Genomic DNA, 17,500 nt, shown 5'->3' on the forward strand with positions numbered 1-17,500 from the left:
TGGCACGTGCGGGTGACACCGGTGGAAGACAAGACATAGCCCTCATTGCAGCTGCTGTACGAGCACACGTCGCCTGCGAAGGAAGACATGGATGCACATAAAAGCACACAGCATTGGTGCCACAGTTGAGTGAATAAGCTCATGGTGACAAAGTACGAGGAGGAGCAACAGCACACATGTAATTTATCCACCTATGGCATCTCATCCAGTGCATGCAAGCAATTACTTCACACGATCACACACCTGGGTAGCCTTGGCAGTCGCCGGAAAGGCTGCCACGCGTCAAAGACAGGGCAGAACATGGTTTGACTAGAAAGCGAGCAGGAGCGACAAAGTGCGCGCGTATGTGTGAATGAGAATGCGTGTGAAAAGGGGAGTGTGCTCTGCGTGCTTGACGGTGCTGTCACATGGGTGGATCGCAGATGACACAGTAGCATCAGGAGTGTTGTCGAAGTACTCACAAACACATCCGCGACCGCCGTCCGACACGTAGTCCGTGGCACACGAGACCTGGTTGCATTGCACAAAAGCACTTGGTGAATGGCTTGCTAGTGCCGTGGCACACCAGGCATGACACACACACACACACACACACACACACACACACACACACGTTCGGACAGCGCACAATGACTCAAGCTTACTTGGCAGGTTCGAATGTGGAACGTGCGGTCCATTGCTGACGCGAGGTAGTCCGAAAGGATGCCTAGCATCAACATCAACGTCAACATCAACATCATCAACACACACACACACACACCGCAATGAGACATGGACACAATGGAAAGCGAGCACGGAAGTCTGACGACGCGAAAGCCCTTGGCCCCCACGTCGCACAACAAGGTCGTGTATTCGCGCGTAAACATACACACGCGGCCGTCATGGTGCTGGCACTGTTACCTGTGATGACTCTCTTTGTGCCAGCGTTGAAGGTGAGCGCGTTGTCGAAGATATTCTGGAATGGCTGCGTGATGCAGTTTGTAAGGGTAGCGGATGAGATGGCTTGGCACTGATAGCTGAACACGCGGTCGTTTGCGTCAGCAACGAAAGTAGACTTCATCCCGCGCATGTCTGTCCCAAACAACGCAGACGTGGGTGCGGTTGTTTGGTTTGTGTTGTGCGCTCGTGCGTGTTAGAGAAAAGGAAGATGTGCCATAAGTACAACGATAAGGCATGCACTCATGACTCACGCATCGCTTCGACGTCCAATACGTCGTGGACACCCCCTTCGCCCAACAATGCGGCTATGGGAAGGCGCAAACGCACATGTGTTGTCTGGACACGAGAAGGTGTGGCGCAGGCCAAGGCGAGAGTAATCGGCAGAGCTCCATCCGGTCTTGCTGCCCGCAGTCGGACCACCAATTGTGTCACAATAGTACCGCCACCTCCTGTCTGCCTGGTTGTTGCTGTGAACCAGCATGCAAGATGACAATGAGAACGCTTGACAGTGAAACCCCTTTGCCCCCCCCCACACACACCCCACAAACAAGTCATCATATCATGATCAACATCAAACAGGGTCACACTTTCCAGCAAAGTTGAGTTCCAGCCTCGCTCTCGCGCCCATGTGGAAACGTACTCGTGATAGCTGCGAACTTCATACATGCCGGTGTTGTCGGGGCATGTGACGTAAAACGGGCTTTGGAAGTCATTGACGTACGTGCCTTGAGACAGCGTACTCTCGCTGATGGCTGTGATGACGTGATCGCATGTTTGCAAGAGAGCATGTGAATCGATGCAGTGATGAGGTGTGAGAGTTTGTGGATGTGAAGGATGGTGACCGAAAGCAAAGCAACACCCACACACGACACACAGATGCGTGAGGCTGATGCTCTAATTTTCCCATCTCGTGTAAGACGCTTACTGTCGCAAGTGCGGTCGCGGCGGGTGATGTAGTTGCTGTTGAGATCGCACTCCACCTTGCACGTGGACACTTTCCAGCGACGGTCTTCCTTGCGGTTGTCTGTCGTGGTGTGTGCGTGTGTGTATGTGGTTGTGTGCGGGTGTATGTGTGTGTGGTGGTGGTGGTTGGCGACACATCGTCTTCGAAGCGCGAAGAACACAGACACAAAGAAAACGAAGACACGGAGACACACAAAGGAAGGGATTCAGGAGGCGTGTGTACGCACATGTACTCGCTGTGAGTGTACGCACATGTACTCACTGTGATAGGAGTGCAGGCCGGTGATGATGCGATCGTTGCTTGCGATGTAGTTGAGGGGTTGATCCTTTCAACAGAATCAATGCGTGAGATGCATGTGGGTGTGGGTGTGTGACATGAACGCGTGAGAAATAAACAGCAAGCACGTGCGTGTACGCCTGCACGCGATCAAGTCACTGCCCTCATGACTTCACCAACAACACACAAGCCAACTCACAAAGCCGTTGAGGTAACCCGTGGTGGAGCAACCCCTGAGGTATGCGTTTGCGATCTTTCTGCACTCAAACCTCCACACCCTGCACCGCATTGTTTCGCGCGGTGGTGTGCACAATTGCGTGTGACATGTTTGTGAGAGTGAGAAAAAGCGAAAGAGAAAGTGTGTGTATGTGTGTATGTGTGTATGTGTATGTGCATGTATGTGTGTGTGTGTGTGTGCAGAGGATGGAGAAACACTTGACTATGTGCCACTGTGGCACAGGTGTGCCTGCAGGCAATGGTGAAGCAAGCGCATCACGCTCACCTGTCTTCCTTGTTGTTTGAATGCGCTGACTCAAGGGTGGTGAGGTAGTAGTCTTCTGGGCAAGTGAAGGACAGGGGCCGATCGAACTGGTTGAAATCGAGGCCGCCAGACCTTGACGTTTGGCCGGTTGTGCCAACGCCAGCGGATGCGCAAGCAAAGTTCCAGCGACGATCCTCTGCGAGGGTAGGTTGGATATCGGTTGTTTTGGTTGACAGATGTTGCACAGCAAGATGGAGAGATGGTGGTTGAGAGTCAGTCATGTGCGAGAATTGCGGGGGGGGGGGCTCAAGCCGCCTGAAGAGGCACCCGATCGTGAAAAGCAAGCCAGAACACTCCTCTCCCTGGAACCAAAGAAAGCCAAGCAAGAACCCCCGACAGGGCACAAGCGTGTACACACACACACGCGCGCGCGCACACACACACACGCACATATTTACTCGCACACACACACACACATTTATTCGCACACACGCACACATACACACACATATGAAGACTGCAGGCAGGCACACATAAGAACCACATGACACTGTGTGGTACGTACCGCGTCGATTCGAGTGGATTGATGTCAATGCAGCCAGGCCTTGCCGATTTGGGCACTTGAACTTGAAGGGGCAGTCTGTGTTACCGCATCCAGCAGAGCAGGGAATGTACATAGTAAGGAGAAGAGGGAACAGCGGGCGAGAGATGTGTGGTGAGGAGGCATCGTAGGGATTTGAGTCGTCTTCTGTCGTAGTCCAACAAGCAGCAAACGTGCAGGCGAAGAGAGAAAGGGCTGAGGGGAGGGGAGGAGCAGCGGAGACAGCCTTTGTGTGTGTGTGTGTGTGTGTGTGTGTGTGTGTGTGTGTGTGTGTGTGTGTGTGTGTGTGTGTGTGTTTGTAGCAGATCCCACCGCCAGACTTATTACCCCAGCAGTTGACGTAGGCCTGTGTTTGAGTTGCGGCTGCCAGCAGGAACACGGCGAAAACAAGCACGGCGTGTGCCATCTTGGCGTGCTTGCAAGCAAGAAGGCTGGCACGCAGCAGAAGAGAGTAGAGTGGAGGAATCAGTGTTCGCAAGAAGGCAGAGGGTCGTGGTCTGTGTGTGTGTGTGTGTGTTGTGTGTGTGTGTTTGGGGGGGGGGGGTGGGTGGTTGGCAACAGCAAACAAGAGACTCTGCTGGTTTCTTGGGTTCAGAACTGAAGGATGGCTGGGCATGAGGGAAAATGAATCAGGGTGTGCGAATGCAACCACTCCAAGAAGCCAAGAAACCAAACAGCAGCACAACGGCACCAGTGTGAGCGAACCCTTGCTTGCTTGATTTCTGGGACGTGCGGCGTCGTGTTGTTGTTGAGTGGGTGGCTTGTTTAACTCGTGAGGTGGCATGAGCCAACACATCCTACGGTTTGCGCGTGGTAGACGCTTTTCGTTTTGGGTGTCGCCACTGTCCAGTTTGCCCCAGTCCTCTGTCCTCCCGTCGTCCTCTTTTTCTCATTGCGACGGCCAACTGGCCACGCCAGCAAAAATTAGTGTCCTCGCGCCTCCTCACTGAAAGTGAAGAGCGTTGTCTTGGCGTGCGTTCTTGGCGTGCGTGGGTGTTTTGTGACGACGACGCGGCTTGCCTGCATGCAAAACACAAGCTCCGTTCAGCGAGAATACAAATTATTTGTCCCAGAATGATGACGACAATCAAGACGGGGTTGTTGTTGCTGTTGTTGTGTGCAGGGTGCCCGCAAAAGTGTGCTTGTGTGAAAGGAGGAACGCCACAGGCACAACCACCAAGCAAGCAAGGAAGACATGCAGTCCTCATCGCTTGAGGTAGGCTCGAGCGCAACCCACACACAACCTGCAGGCCAAGCGGTTGCCCCGCGTGGGCTGCTCTGTCTTGTGGTTTGTGGTCGGTCAAAGGTTCATTTTCCCTGCTGCAACGTTGTTCTTCCTCAAGCCACCGCGACGTCACACCACAAGAGCCAGAAGAGACACACTCCACAGATCACACCCGAAAGACCAAGCCACAAGCCAGGCCACAGAACCACAGCCCTCACACACAGGTCACACCGACAGGCGCAGCCCCTTCCCCATCCACGCCAAGGCCAAGTGCTTGCAAGCAAGCAGGCCACAGTGTGCGAGGAGAAGAAGCAGAAGACCCACCCCACCTCCGTCGTCTCATCTTCCTTTGGCAGTAACAGCGATCGATCCGTGGATCCCGCAATCGGAGACGCAGAAGAGAAAGAGCAGCGATGGCGGATGCCACAGCAGTGGCACTGATGCTGTTCGTGCTTGTCACCACCTTGCACCAGTTTGCCCACGCCTACGAGAACAACTGTGCGTGTGTGCGTGTGTGTGCGTGCGTGCATGCGTGTTGTTGTGTTGTTGTGTTGTTGTGTTGTTGTGTTGTTGTGTTGTTGTGTTGTTGTGTTGTTGTGTTGTTGCGCGTACCTCTCTATCGACGAGTTCCACAATGATGTCAGCTTGCTTCTCATGACCACCGCCATCACCATGAATGCCATCCTCACCATGGCCGTTGTTGTGAATGGTTTTCCGCTCATGGACTCTAGGGGACGACGCACTGAGCTTCAGGTGCTTGTCAGGGAAAGGCATCACCTCAATCGACTCCTACCACAGGTCAGGGGCACCTGCTTGAGCCTGATTTGCCCGATCTGATGGCACTTCGTGTTCATGCTGGACAGTGTGCGACCAACACATAGCATACACACTCTCACACATGCGTACGCCATGCGTGCATGACAGCAACAATCGGGAGGATCGTCGTTGGGCGTTTGAATGCTCCCGGTATGGCAGCGGGTACGGTAGCTCCTACGTCACCGACTACGTGAACAACTTTGGTGAGTCCCCAAACTAGCATGACGCTGGATGACAAACAATTGGGTCTGCCTCAACCCTTCAACCCTTCAAGCCTTCACGTCACTGACGCTGCTGCTCCACGAATCACTGCGCCTGATCTCATCTTCACCGTGTTCCCTGCTGCCTCTCCACACCACAGACCATTCGTTTGATTACCTCTGCAACACCAACTACTACATCGAGGGCGTTTATTCCTACCACAGCAACGTACATGCCATTCTTGTTGTTGTGCGTGCGTGCGTGTGCCTTCCTTCTGTGCCTTGCTCGCGAAATCAAAAGAGTGCCCTGCTCACCAACTCACTGATACGCCCTCCCCTATCCTCTCGCTACCTTTACGCATTTTTCCGTGCCTTCGCGATCCACATACACAGAACAGAGTACGTAGCTCATTGTCCACACTCTCTGACTTGCAGCTCTGTGTCGAGGGTGCTTGACGCAAGGCACCTGATGTTTGCGCTGCACGTCGTGTCCTCGTCCTGGTGCTTGCAGCGCATAGATGGGAACGAACAATGATCTTGCACGTAGCCACTCGCACCTTTTCACCATTCCCACTTGACCGCTCACATCATACACAATCACACACACACACAATCACACAAACACGCTACACAGGAGGATCGGTATGAAATGATGTACCACTTGAATGCCGAAGCTTGCTGCTGCTGCTGTTGCTGTTGTTACTGTGCTTGCTGTGTGCGCCTTGCACCATGTGCCAACTGTTTTCGTTCTCGTTGACCCTTCTTGCCGCGACATGCATCCATTCTCATCCACTGTCCCCACCGTGCATGGATTGTTCACTGCAGGCGCTGGAAGTTCAGGTGTCGACGCATCACCGGTGCCACCCTCGGTGTGTGCATGGACCTTGTGTGTTGATTTCTTGCACATTGCACGTGGCACTGTTGCTCCTGGCACATTGCCTCGTCTAGTCACTCTTTACACGTAGTACACTATTCCCTCATCAGTCAACCTTGCTATCCTCTATCCAACCCAGCTGCTCTCTGCTTATTGACGTTGCCTTTGTTACATTCATCGTGTCATACATCTGAAATCGCCAACAGACTACTGCTCAAAGGGCAACTACGAGAACACGTTTGATGACCGTCTCGAATACACTGTCCGTGATGGCTACGCTATCGCTGGTGCGTACATGTGTGCACCTGTGTGTGTGTGTGTGTGTGCACCTGTGTGTGTGTGTGTGTGTGTGTGTGTGTGTGTGAGCACCTGCATGTGGGTCGAAGTTAGATCATTGATTGCACCACTTGAAGTTAAATTTTGACCATAATGCTCAAGGCACCCCAAATACTCATGTGCGATGCATGTGCGTATGTGCCTGCAGGCTTTGCTTCGTACCATGACAACGACAACGAAGATCGCCGCTGGCAAATTTACACCTGTCAGGTGAGAGCACCGCTGTCTTGACCAAAACATGGTCCCTTCAAGCACAGAAGCATGTATGGCTTCCCTCAATACCAACCCGTCTTTGCCCGCCATGTTGCCAACCTCATCACCGCGCATCATGCTCATTGCTCCATCTGTTCCTGGCACGCGCAGATCAACTGTGACAGCAGCGACGGCTACGTCAGCTCCGGCACCTACGGATGCACCCGTACGTGTGCGTGCGTCCAGTTGCACGTGACTGTTGTGTTGCTGCGCGAAGACTTGTTGTCACTACATTGCACGGTTCGCTTATCACGACGCTTCTCACCTCCTCACCTCACACACACTCATTCTTTGACGCTTTAACTCTCGTCCGTCTCCACCACAGGTGTGAGCTGCGGATCTCTCAGTCTGACACACGGCACAGTCACGGGCGATTGCGGCGGAACATTCGGTCAGTTGAGTGTGCGTAGGCACAAGTCCATCCTGGTGCCCATCGTGTGTTCGCGGTGCTGTTGTCGCTGTCACGTTACCTCGTTACTCCGCGACTCCTTCACCCACGCACACACGAATCCTCACTTACTCACTCACTCCCCGACTCAACCGCACGAACTTGTAGGTGACCAGTGCACGTACGATTCATGTGATGATGGTTATGAGCTTTCTTCGTCCGGAACTGCTGGCGCACGCGAGTGTCGCATCGTCTCAAACGAAGGCAGCTGGAGTGGTTCTCCTCGCACGTGTGACGGTTGGTTACGCGTTTGCTTGTTGCTGTACTTGCCCTGCATTTCAGAAAAGAGCAGTTGGCAGTTTCTCTCCACCACACAAGTGTGCACATACACCCGTGTTTGCCTTCACAGTCTCACCAACACCTCTTTCTCATCCTGTGGACAGACATCAACGAGTGCACGACTGGCACGCACAACTGCGTCTCACCTGCAACTTGCGTCAACACGGAGGGCAGCTTCTACTGCAACTGTCCATACGGCGACCTCGATTCCTCTGGCACCGAGTGTGACGGTGTGTGTGTGTGCGTGTGTGTGTGATCGTGCTTGCTTGAGTGTGTGTGTGTGTGTGTGTGTGTGCGTGTGCGTGTGTGTGTGTGTGTGTGTGCGTTTGGGTGACTGGGTGGGTCCATTTGCGTGTGCTTTTAGTACGTGCATGTGAACAACCACATTCATGTGCTTACTCTGTGCTTCAGCACTGCGTCCCCTCAACCCCAACGCATCTTGCTGTGCTATGTCTCAATGATTCGTGCAGTTGACGGCCCTTCCGCTGTCGTCACCGAAGGCGCCACGTCCATCAGCCTGGCCATTTCCGATGCGACCGCCTACCCCAAATATGAGGTGCGCATTGGGGTGTTTGATGTGTGCGTGAGTTGGGAAACGTAAAATGTTTGTGTATGTGTTGAGTGCGTGCACGTGTGTGTGCACATGCATGGACACGGCTATCGTGACGCACCCGCTCTCCCGCCTTCCCCATCTCTAACACACCAATGCCCCCTCCTCCATTTCACGCACTTAGATCTCAATTGGCCAATGGGCACTCGACTTGTCTGGAACAACGACCCTGCCCAACTACCCCGTCACTGTCGACAGCCCTCTCACATCCCGCACGTTCACCGGCCTCAACCCTGGCCGGCGATTCCAGGTCTGCGTGTGCGCGCGCGCGTGTGTGTGTGCGTGTGCGTTGTGTGTGCTTGCGTGTGTGCGTGCGTGCGTGTGCGTGCGTGCGTGCGTGTGCGCTTTTGTTTGTGTCAGTGCCTGTCTTACCTGCCTGCGATCTTCTCTTGCTGCGTTTGTCTTGCTTCAACGACTGCATGCATGTCTACGTTCCCTTCTCCTCTACCAATTGCAAGACTACTTCCATGCCCCCCTCGACACCTTGTCCTCCTCACTCACTGCCCCAACAACACCTTCTCGTCCTTGTTTGTTCAACGTGAACCAGGTCACCATCACGCCCATCGACAACGACGACAATCTTGTCACAGGCGTGCAGTATGTGGGCGGCGAGTCGTCTGGCGATATTGCCACGCACTGCGGGTGCCTGTCATCCGACCGCACTGGCGCCCCCTCCGACCTCGCGCTGCAGCAGTCGCTTGGTCGCGTCTTCTTCGCATGGACCGACCAAAGCTACTGCGAGTCAGGGTTTAGCTTCTTCCGCGACAGTGTTGGCCTCTCTGCCAACTACGATGTCACCTCTGAGGAGACGTGCGGTGGTGAGCACGCACCAACCACCGTCTACGACGACCTGACCGTGCAGCGCGACGACGTGTATGCTGAGCTTGACGATGGCAGCTTCTACGCCATGCCAGAGGGGACGTTCTTCGTGCGCGTCACGTCCACCTTTGACACTGCCGGCTCCCGCTTCGCCTACCCCTCAGAGCTCGCTTCAGGTCAGGGTTATGAAGTGTGCGTGCTGTTGTGCTTGCACGTATTGAGCATCTGTGCGTTCATGCCAGCCTGATTGGTATATCCAAACACGTATGCGCCCCCTTCTGCGACTCTTACTCACTCACTCACTCACTCACCCCCCCCCCACACACACTCACTCACTCACACACTCACACACTACCTCCTTCCCTCACTCACTCACTGACACACACACACACACACACACACTCACTCACTCTCTCTCTCACTCACACTCGTCCCACACACGCACCTTACCCCCCCCCCCCCCACCCCTGACTTCCAGGTGGCCACTTCACGTCCACAAGCACGTCGTCCACGACATCCACATCGACGTCGACGTCAACCTCCACCTCGTCCTCTGAGGTCACAACGTCCTCAACATCGACGTCGACATCAACCGAGGCAACAACAGCCAGCACCACTGGCGGTGCGGATCTCTTCACCACACCTGGTGTTGCGACCACCACCACCACCACTACGACAACCTCTTCCACATCTTCCTTCCAGTCCACTACAACATCGGATACAGACGAGGTGGTTTACGCAACCGGCACCTCCACCAAGATCACGCGTGCTTCCGAGTGCGCCACCCTGTGCAAGGAGCGATCGGAGTGGTGCCTCGGGATCGTCGTGCAGCGGACGACATCAGGGCTCGTGTGCCACCAGCTCAAGCTTCTCTACTTTGCCAGTGTCAGCCAAGATGATGTCACTGTGGAGTCGTACGAGGCTGTGACCGTTTCCAACACAGGCGTGAGTGGCACATACATCCTTGACGGGTCCAAGGACGACTGCATGCAAGCATGCTCCGACGATTCGGACTGCGCCATGATCTTTGTCGGCACCAGCTACTGTGCCACGGCGAACGCTCGCACGACGACCTCCACAAACCCGACCAGCTACCACGAGAAGGCGCTGCCCACCTACTTCCGGCGCTATGTGGGCACGGCACCAGGCGTGTCGCGTCGCTACTGCGTCGTTGCCACCAACCCCGTCGACTACGACAGCTCCGTGCGTAGCATTGCGTTGCGTGGCAGGTGCTCGTGAAATGTGGGCTGTGAATCAAACTTATTCGCTTGTCCTTCGTGTACATGCCGTGTGCGCGTGCAGTTTACGCGCATGCATGTCACTCATGCTGTTGACCCTCCACCATCATCTGACTCCCTCTCACCGACGACACTTGCACACGCTGCCATATCACCCCATCACACCTCCCCTTGTTATCTCCATCCCACTGCGCACCCCACACAGGGCTATGCATCAGCCTCGACCTGCAAGTACCTGACGATCCAGTGGGAGGTGATTGTGCGCGGGCAGGTGACAATTGACTCTGAGGAAATCCACCTGGCTGTGGAAGGTGTGGAGGTCAGCTTCGAGGTTGGCGGCGTCACGGGCACACGCACAACAGACGAAGACGGCTTCTTTGAGATCCACATCATCACCGACCAGATCACGTCCCTGCACGAGACGATGACGCTCAGCTTCTCCAAGTACACGGGCAGCATCGAGCACACCTTCTCCTGTGGCGGTATGGCGTGCACGGAGACGACGGTTGTCGTCGAACATCTTCGCTTCGACCACGAGGTGGACATCCGCGACACCACAACCATGCCCTTCTCTGGCCGCGTCACGATCGAGGGCACGGAGCACCAGGGGTACAGCAACGGGTGTCCACTCAAGGACGTGGAGGTGTGCCTGTACGACCGCAACCAGGGCGACTATGTTGTTGGCTGCGCCATCACCGATGCCCAGGGCTACTACACGGCAGAGGCCGTGCTGGGCGCCTCTGTCGGCACGTTTGTCACCTTTGGCAACTCCTCCCACACCTTTAAGCGTGTGACGTACACGGAGAACACGCCCAACGCCCCCAGCGGCTACTACATCCGCCAGGATCCTGTCACGTCGCAGGACGTGAGCACCCCATACTACGACATCACCGAAGACAAGCTGTGGGAACGCATCGACTTCAAGGACGTGACGACAGACACGGCGACGGTGGACGTGGCGGGCGGCAAGTGCAACCTCACGCTAGGCCGCGCCACCATCGAGTTCCGCTACGACAACTGCCCGACCTGGGTGAGAACAGAACGCACCTCGGACCGCGTCTCCAAGTGGGACCTGCCTGCCCAGATCATCACCGTGCGGTTTCAGCGGCTCGTGCGGGACGGCAACGTGCGTGAAGAGATGACACGCTACTTCTCCGCCACGCTGGGCGAATCTCGCTCAAAGTACGTCGACCTGCGTGACCCAAAGAACATGAACAACACGCTCAAGTACGCGCGCTTCGAGTACCATCCAGCACCGCAGCTGGACATCTCCTTCAACTCGGAGAAGTCGCACAGCTGCTCGTACAGTGACGGCACGCCGCTGCGCGTGATTCAGCAGAACACTCAGACCTTGGTAACCATCAAGGTGACGGAGGACTACGGCAACAGCGTTGGCACGTGCGATATTGTGCCGGGCACGATTGAGATTGAGAACCACCTTGGTGAGTCCCCAGACACGGTGGCCGTGCTGAACGAGACAATGCCATCACTCACCAATTCGCAGCTGAAGCTGCTGGAGCGGTGCTACTACCCCTGCGAGATGCCTGTGATCATGGACACGACATCCACCGCGTCCGGTGATACGCTCTCCAACTCGCGTGCGCAGTTCAACATCTTGACTGGGTCGCCGCAGACCAACCCAGAAGCACTGGACAGCGATCACCCGCACACGAAGCTCTTCCGCGCCACCATGCAGCGGCTGCCACACGACCCCGTGACAGAGTCACTGTATGTGATTGTGACGGGCGATGTTGCGCAGGGCACGGGCGCGTCCATCCCCTTTCCGCGCTACAAACCGCTGCTGGTGGTGCAGGACCCGCCTGGTGGCCTGTCCTCCGCCACTTACTCGAACACGTACGCCAACTACAAGATTGAGAGCGACACGTACGAGGAGTATGGTGGGTTCTTCTTTGGGCTCGAAATCACGCCCTTCAAGGTGGATGCCACGCTTGACCTGTGCGTGGGTCTTGGCGCTGCCAACTGCATCAACCTGCTGACGGCAAAGTCGGATCCTGCCACCATCTTGGCCGATACAACGAACCTGTTTGGCACGAAGGACGGCAACGACAACTACGACACGGAGAAAGTGTGGTCGTTCAGCCTGGACGTGACGACCAGCGAGGCCGAGGTGCTGGCTGGCGAGCGCTCCGACATGTTCCTCGTGCCGTCGCTCAACGTCATGTTCCTGGACACGGACATTGTGGAGTTTGACACGGACACGTGCGACGTGACGCTGCGAACGGAGACAACGTGGTCGCTTGCGAGCGGCGAGAACGACGAGGCAATGGCGTGGCTGTCCGCGTACGAGATTGAGACGAAGGAACTGCCAGACCTGCGCACACGCCTCGCCAACGCCGATGCCAACGGCGACTCGGAGGACATGAAGGCGGAGCTGCAGAACGCCATTGACGCGTGGGAGGAGAATCTCGCCCGCAACACGGAGGTGCGTGACATGGCTGCAAACGGCGAATTGAATGCCATTCAGCAGCTGTGGTCGCCCGATACCTTCAGCCTCTCTGGCAAGAACAACATCAACGGGCAGATGAACAAGGGCATTGCCCTCGCCCCGCACAAGTTGATTGAGTCTGCGTTGCAGCTGAACGACACGGCTGCCACAGACACACAGCAGACTGGGCTCAAAGCCATCAACACGATCAAGTTTTCTGGTGGCGGCTCTACGTACACCTTTGCCTACGACACGAGCGTGGACAAGTCGGTCACGGATGGCACCATGCGCGAGCACGACTTTCAGGGTGGTACCTCAGTTTCCTTCGACATTGCGTCATCAGGTCAGTGTGTGTGTGTGTGTCTGCATTCTTGCAGTGATCGTGTTGGCAGACTTGGTGCAACCATACCAACAGCACCATTCTCGATCTGACACGATTTCTTCTCTTCGACGCTCCTCAATGTTGCAGGTGTCGGTGCTGAATTTACGGTGACCCCACTCGGCATCGGCCACTGGTTTGCGTCTCACGAAGACCAGGAAGGATACCAAGAGGAGGAGCACGTCGAGTTCACGGTGCGCGAGCAAGTACCTGCGTGTTTGTGAATGTTTGTGAGTGTGTGTCTGTGTGTCCGTATGTGACTGTATGCTTGTGTTTACATTTTCGCCACCGCCCCCTGCCAACCCGCATGTTTGCGATGATCGCTTCACACTAATATCACCACCACCACCACCATGACAGCTTGGCGACCCCGACCCATTTGATGTGTTTGATGTGCAAGTATTCAAGCACCCCGACTACAACACGCTCGTGTTCCACACGGCCTCTGGCCAGTCGTCATGCCCGCACGAGGAAAACACGCTTGCGCTGGAGCAGCCTGGCATGACCGTGCTGAAGCGCCCAGAGGCACCCGTGCTGCCCAACGAGCCCGCCGTGTTTGAGCTTGTGCTGCGCAACGATGGTGACTACACGACGTACATGCAGCTGTACGCGGTCAACGGACAGAACCAGGATGGCCTGGAGATCAGCGTGAATGGGTGGCCGCTGGTGGCGCCCATCGACTACGTTGGCTTTGAGCCTGGTGCCACGCAGATAACAGTGGTGATGAAGCGTGGGCCGTCAGCCTACCAGTACGACCCGGTTGACCTGTGGTTTTCGTCGCTGTGCGAGCAGGAGCGGCTGGCGGAGACAGGGTATCTGAGCGACGAGGCCGCGGCGCAGGTGCGCGTGACGCTGGAGGTGGAGTTCCTGCAGCCGTGCTCACCCGTGCAGCTGGTCGGCGAGGTTGGTGAGGAAGGCATGTTTGTTGTGAACCAGGCCACGGACGAGCAGGAGGAGCGGCCTGGCGAGCTTCGCCTCGTCGCGTTCAACCCAGACTTTGCCATGCGCAAGTGGACAGAGGACGACAGGCTCACTGGCGTGTACGTTGAGTACAAGCCCGTCACGTCCACGGTGTGGCTGCTGGCGCGCGACAAGGACCAGGAGGCCCTGGACATTCGCACGCTTGAGAATGACTACGGCTACGTCACCATGTGGTGGAGCGTGGAGTCGCTGAGCGAGGGCCAGTACCAAGTTCGCATCCGCGCGCAGTGCCAGGCATCCGTCAACGAGGTGCCCGACGGCATTGACGAGCAATACTCCATCACGGCTGTTGGTGTCGTTGACCGCACGTCACCGCAGGTGATGGGATTCCCCGAGCCTGCCGACGGCGTGTACGAGCCAGGCGACGACATTTCGTTTGAGTTTGACGAGCCAGTGCAGTGCTCCAAACCATTCCAGTTTGGTGCGCGCATGGATGTGACGGGGGTGGACCGCGTGTTTGACAACACCAACATGGTGATTGTGTGCGAGGGCCGCCGCATCTCCATGTCGCTTCGCCGCGGGTTCTCCTGGGACGAGGTAAACGCCCGGTCTGCACGTGTGCTGCTCACAACCGTTGAAGACCCGTATGGCAACCGCGTGCAGCAGGACCTGACGCACCTGTTCGAGTTTGCGAATTTGGAGCTGGCCTCTGCCACAACGCAGGTGACGGGCCTGATGCTTGACCTTCCATTCGAGCAGGAGTACTACAACACGACATCTGCTGCCTTTGAGAATGTGACCAACATCATTGAGACGGACATTGCCGATGCGCTCGGCATTAGTATGGCGCGCGTGCAGGTGATTGCCATCTCACCGACGGACCCGCTTGATTACACCGTTGGCATCACCATCGACACATACATCTTGCCAACGACGATTGAGGAGCTGACGCGACGCCGTGGATCAGGCGACGACATGACGTCTTCTGCGCTTGCTGACCTGCTCCAATCCCTCGTTTCGGACAGCAACAGCACCGACATTGCTGAGGGCAGCATCCTCAACCACGTGTCACCGCTCTCCAATGTGGAGGTGACGCTGATGGCGGCTTCAAGGTCCAGCAACGGCACAGCCACGCCAGATGTTGTGACGGATTCCATGCTCTCCACGGGCAACAGCAGCGGCAGCGGAGACAACGATATCCCCAACTGTAAGTGGGCACATGCGAGATGTTGTGGTGTTGTTCGTGTTGTTATTCATGTTGTTGGCGTTACTGTGCGATATGCACTGTTTGCTTGTCATGCTGAGTAAAGTGTGCTGATGGAGTTTGTGTGTGCGTGAATGTGTGTGTGTGCGTGTAAGCGTTGGAATGTGGGGTGATGGTATTTGTATGAACAGCTTGATACTATGGCATCATCAGTTGCATGTGCGACTCACTCACCTGTATGCTCACAAATACCCTTCCCTTTTTGTCGTTGATCTTTGCAGATGCTCTTCTGGTAGTGCTGATTGTGATGCTGATTGTGCAAGTGTACATGTGCATTCGCATGACCAGCAAGCACAGAGCCAAGTACGACATGGGCGCAAGTCCAGCTGCTATTGCTCTTTCGGCAAAGGATGGCGATCGCCGCAGTTCATTTGAGGAGAACCCCACCATGGACTTTACCCACGTGTGACATCTCACGTGACATTGTGCAGGTGCAGGCAGTTGGTTTGCACCTGTTGATCTTTGCTTCTTTGGGCATTCACCCGCGCTTGTGCCCCGTCGTTCCCCTTGTTCTCCGCGCAAGTGCCATTGTGTCAGAGCGCACGTGTCCAAAAGTGCATGTTTCGTCGACGCCATCCACCCATTCATTCATTCATTCACTTCATTGCCCTGCTTCCACCACACGACAAATATGCTTGCTGACTTGATTGCTTGTGTTAGTCCTGGTTGCTTGTGCTCTTGCGTTCATTCACCACCGGCGTTCCCTGCACACTGTGTGATGCTTGCACGTTGTGTGCTCACGAGTGTTTGCATTCTGTCTGTCCGTTTCATTACGGTTCACCCACGTCGTTTTTTTTCCCACGTCAGATGATATGTTGGCGTTCAATGTGTGCGCATTCGCGCTGTTAAACACATGCCCGTTACAAAACAACGTGTGGCACTGAACAGATCACCAGGGGTCAGAGGTAGGGAGGGAGAGAAGAAAAGACTGGGGTCGTTTGTATGAGAGGGTATGGGTATGTGTGAAAATGTGTGTGTGTGTATGTGCGTGTGTATGTGTGTATGTGTGTGTGCGTGTGTGCGTGTGTGTGCATGTGTGTGAGCAAGTCAAAGAGCAAGAGTGGGAAATCGCGCGCATGCCATAACAATGGCGGACGGCCGCTTGCGCGCCATGCATTGATGACAGTGCAGCCTGCGCTCAGTCCTTGTAGCCCAGGTAGATGCCTGTGGAGATGGCGGGGATCCCCAGTCCAAGACCAGAGAAGGAGAGGGTGACGAGGTCTGCGTGGGCGTGGTCCTTGCGGAGAACGGCCAGCACACCGGGCACGCTCTGCAGGAAGTTGAGTCCGCGCACCAGCTGCTGCACAGCGACGTGGCTGGAGCTGTTCACGGTGATGGTCGGTTTGTCGCGCAGCACGTTCATGCCAGGGCGCTCAACAAAGCGAAGCCCAGCCCCAACTTGTGTGCCAAACGTCAGAGAGAGGCATGGCTTGCCCAACTGCAGCGGCATCGCATCTGTGTGTGTGTGTGTGTGTGTGTGTGTGTGAGCGGGTGTGTGTGTGCGTGTGCGAATGTGTGAGCGTGTGTGTGTGTGTGTGTGTGTGTGTGTGTGTGTGTGTGTGTGTGTGTGTGTGTGTGTGTGTGTGAGCGTGTGTGTGTGTGTGTGTGTGGCAGTTCTTTCTACACAGCGAAGCAATGCAGACCAGCAAGTTGCCAGCACTGCCTACCGCTCGATGATTCAACACACCTGAAACGTCCTGCACGGTGAGGAGATTGCGAAGTGCCTCCGAGACGGGGGCGGTGGCGACGCGGGAGATGCGCTGGGCAGAGGACTTGATGGCGTCGGTCGTCGCTTGCAGCACCTGGCAGTGCAAGAATGATGATGATGATTTGTGAATGGAACGGATGGATGAATCAATGAAATGTGGGTTGGGTTGACGGACCGGACCGTTTACCTGCCAACAAAGAGAGATGGGCACCCTTCTACTTCCCACCCACCCGCCAAAACACGCACACACACACACACACACACACACACACACACACACACACAGACACAGACACAGACACAGACACAGACACACAGACACACAGACACACACACACACACACACACACACACACACACACACGCATGCTCTTGCGCGTGGCACGCCCACCTTGCCTGCCGCCTCGCCTGATGCGTAGATGGT

General features: G+C 55.7%; 3 protein-coding genes across 3 annotated transcripts in view; 1 reads left to right on the top strand and 2 right to left on the bottom strand.

Moving 5' to 3' along the window:
* The window catches only part of PTSG_09548 (NHL repeat protein), a gene marked incomplete at its 5' end in the record, with an annotated part of 11,456 nt that extends 7,789 nt beyond the window's left edge, over positions 1 to 3,667 (bottom strand). Inside the window, 13 exons of the mRNA XM_004989920.1 lie at positions 1 to 73; positions 244 to 309; positions 477 to 510; positions 645 to 706; positions 901 to 1,071; positions 1,267 to 1,406; positions 1,580 to 1,691; positions 1,865 to 1,963; positions 2,165 to 2,228; positions 2,379 to 2,457; positions 2,682 to 2,856; positions 3,226 to 3,300; positions 3,589 to 3,667. The exon at positions 1 to 73 is cut by the window's left edge and continues 41 nt beyond it. Of these exons, the coding sequence (XP_004989977.1) occupies positions 1 to 73; positions 244 to 309; positions 477 to 510; positions 645 to 706; positions 901 to 1,071; positions 1,267 to 1,406; positions 1,580 to 1,691; positions 1,865 to 1,963; positions 2,165 to 2,228; positions 2,379 to 2,457; positions 2,682 to 2,856; positions 3,226 to 3,300; positions 3,589 to 3,667 (1,229 nt within the window). The remainder of the gene's footprint in view (positions 74 to 243; positions 310 to 476; positions 511 to 644; positions 707 to 900; positions 1,072 to 1,266; positions 1,407 to 1,579; positions 1,692 to 1,864; positions 1,964 to 2,164; positions 2,229 to 2,378; positions 2,458 to 2,681; positions 2,857 to 3,225; positions 3,301 to 3,588) is intronic.
* Positions 3,668 to 4,587: 920 nt separating this feature from the next.
* PTSG_09549 (uncharacterized protein) lies at positions 4,588 to 16,171 on the top strand. Its single transcript, XM_004989921.1, has 20 exons — positions 4,588 to 4,984; positions 5,218 to 5,284; positions 5,411 to 5,505; positions 5,664 to 5,731; positions 6,137 to 6,144; positions 6,328 to 6,371; positions 6,583 to 6,663; positions 6,861 to 6,922; positions 7,076 to 7,130; positions 7,290 to 7,355; positions 7,521 to 7,649; positions 7,796 to 7,921; positions 8,162 to 8,247; positions 8,426 to 8,551; positions 8,849 to 9,296; positions 9,599 to 10,323; positions 10,564 to 13,147; positions 13,274 to 13,377; positions 13,544 to 15,311; positions 15,590 to 16,171. The coding sequence occupies exons 1-20, from the start codon at positions 4,900 to 4,902 to the stop codon at positions 15,775 to 15,777; spliced, it is 6,915 nt and encodes a 2,304-aa protein (XP_004989978.1). The 5' UTR covers positions 4,588 to 4,899; the 3' UTR covers positions 15,778 to 16,171.
* Positions 16,129 to 17,500, bottom strand: part of PTSG_09550 (uncharacterized protein) — a 4,438-nt gene continuing 3,066 nt past the window's right edge. Inside the window, exons 8-10 of the mRNA XM_004989922.1 lie at positions 17,468 to 17,500; positions 17,056 to 17,170; positions 16,129 to 16,823 (exon numbers count right to left, since the gene is read on the bottom strand). The exon at positions 17,468 to 17,500 is cut by the window's right edge and continues 101 nt beyond it. Of these exons, the coding sequence (XP_004989979.1) occupies positions 16,507 to 16,823; positions 17,056 to 17,170; positions 17,468 to 17,500 (465 nt within the window). The 3' untranslated portion in view covers positions 16,129 to 16,506. The remainder of the gene's footprint in view (positions 16,824 to 17,055; positions 17,171 to 17,467) is intronic.

Source organism: Salpingoeca rosetta, assembly GCF_000188695.1.
Source record: "Salpingoeca rosetta unplaced genomic scaffold supercont1.26, whole genome shotgun sequence".
Taxonomy (NCBI): domain Eukaryota; class Choanoflagellata; order Craspedida; family Salpingoecidae; genus Salpingoeca; species Salpingoeca rosetta.

Coding starts and splice junctions, on each gene's coding strand:
- PTSG_09549 (XM_004989921.1), top strand. CDS start 4,900: ATGGCGGATGCCACAGCAGTGGCACTGATGCTGTTCGTGCTTGTCACC. Junction 5,506..5,663: donor CGACTACGTGAACAACTTTG/GTGAGTCCCCAA, acceptor TCCACACCACAG/ACCATTCGTTTGATTACCTC. Junction 8,552..8,848: donor ACCCTGGCCGGCGATTCCAG/GTCTGCGTGTGC, acceptor AACGTGAACCAG/GTCACCATCACGCCCATCGA.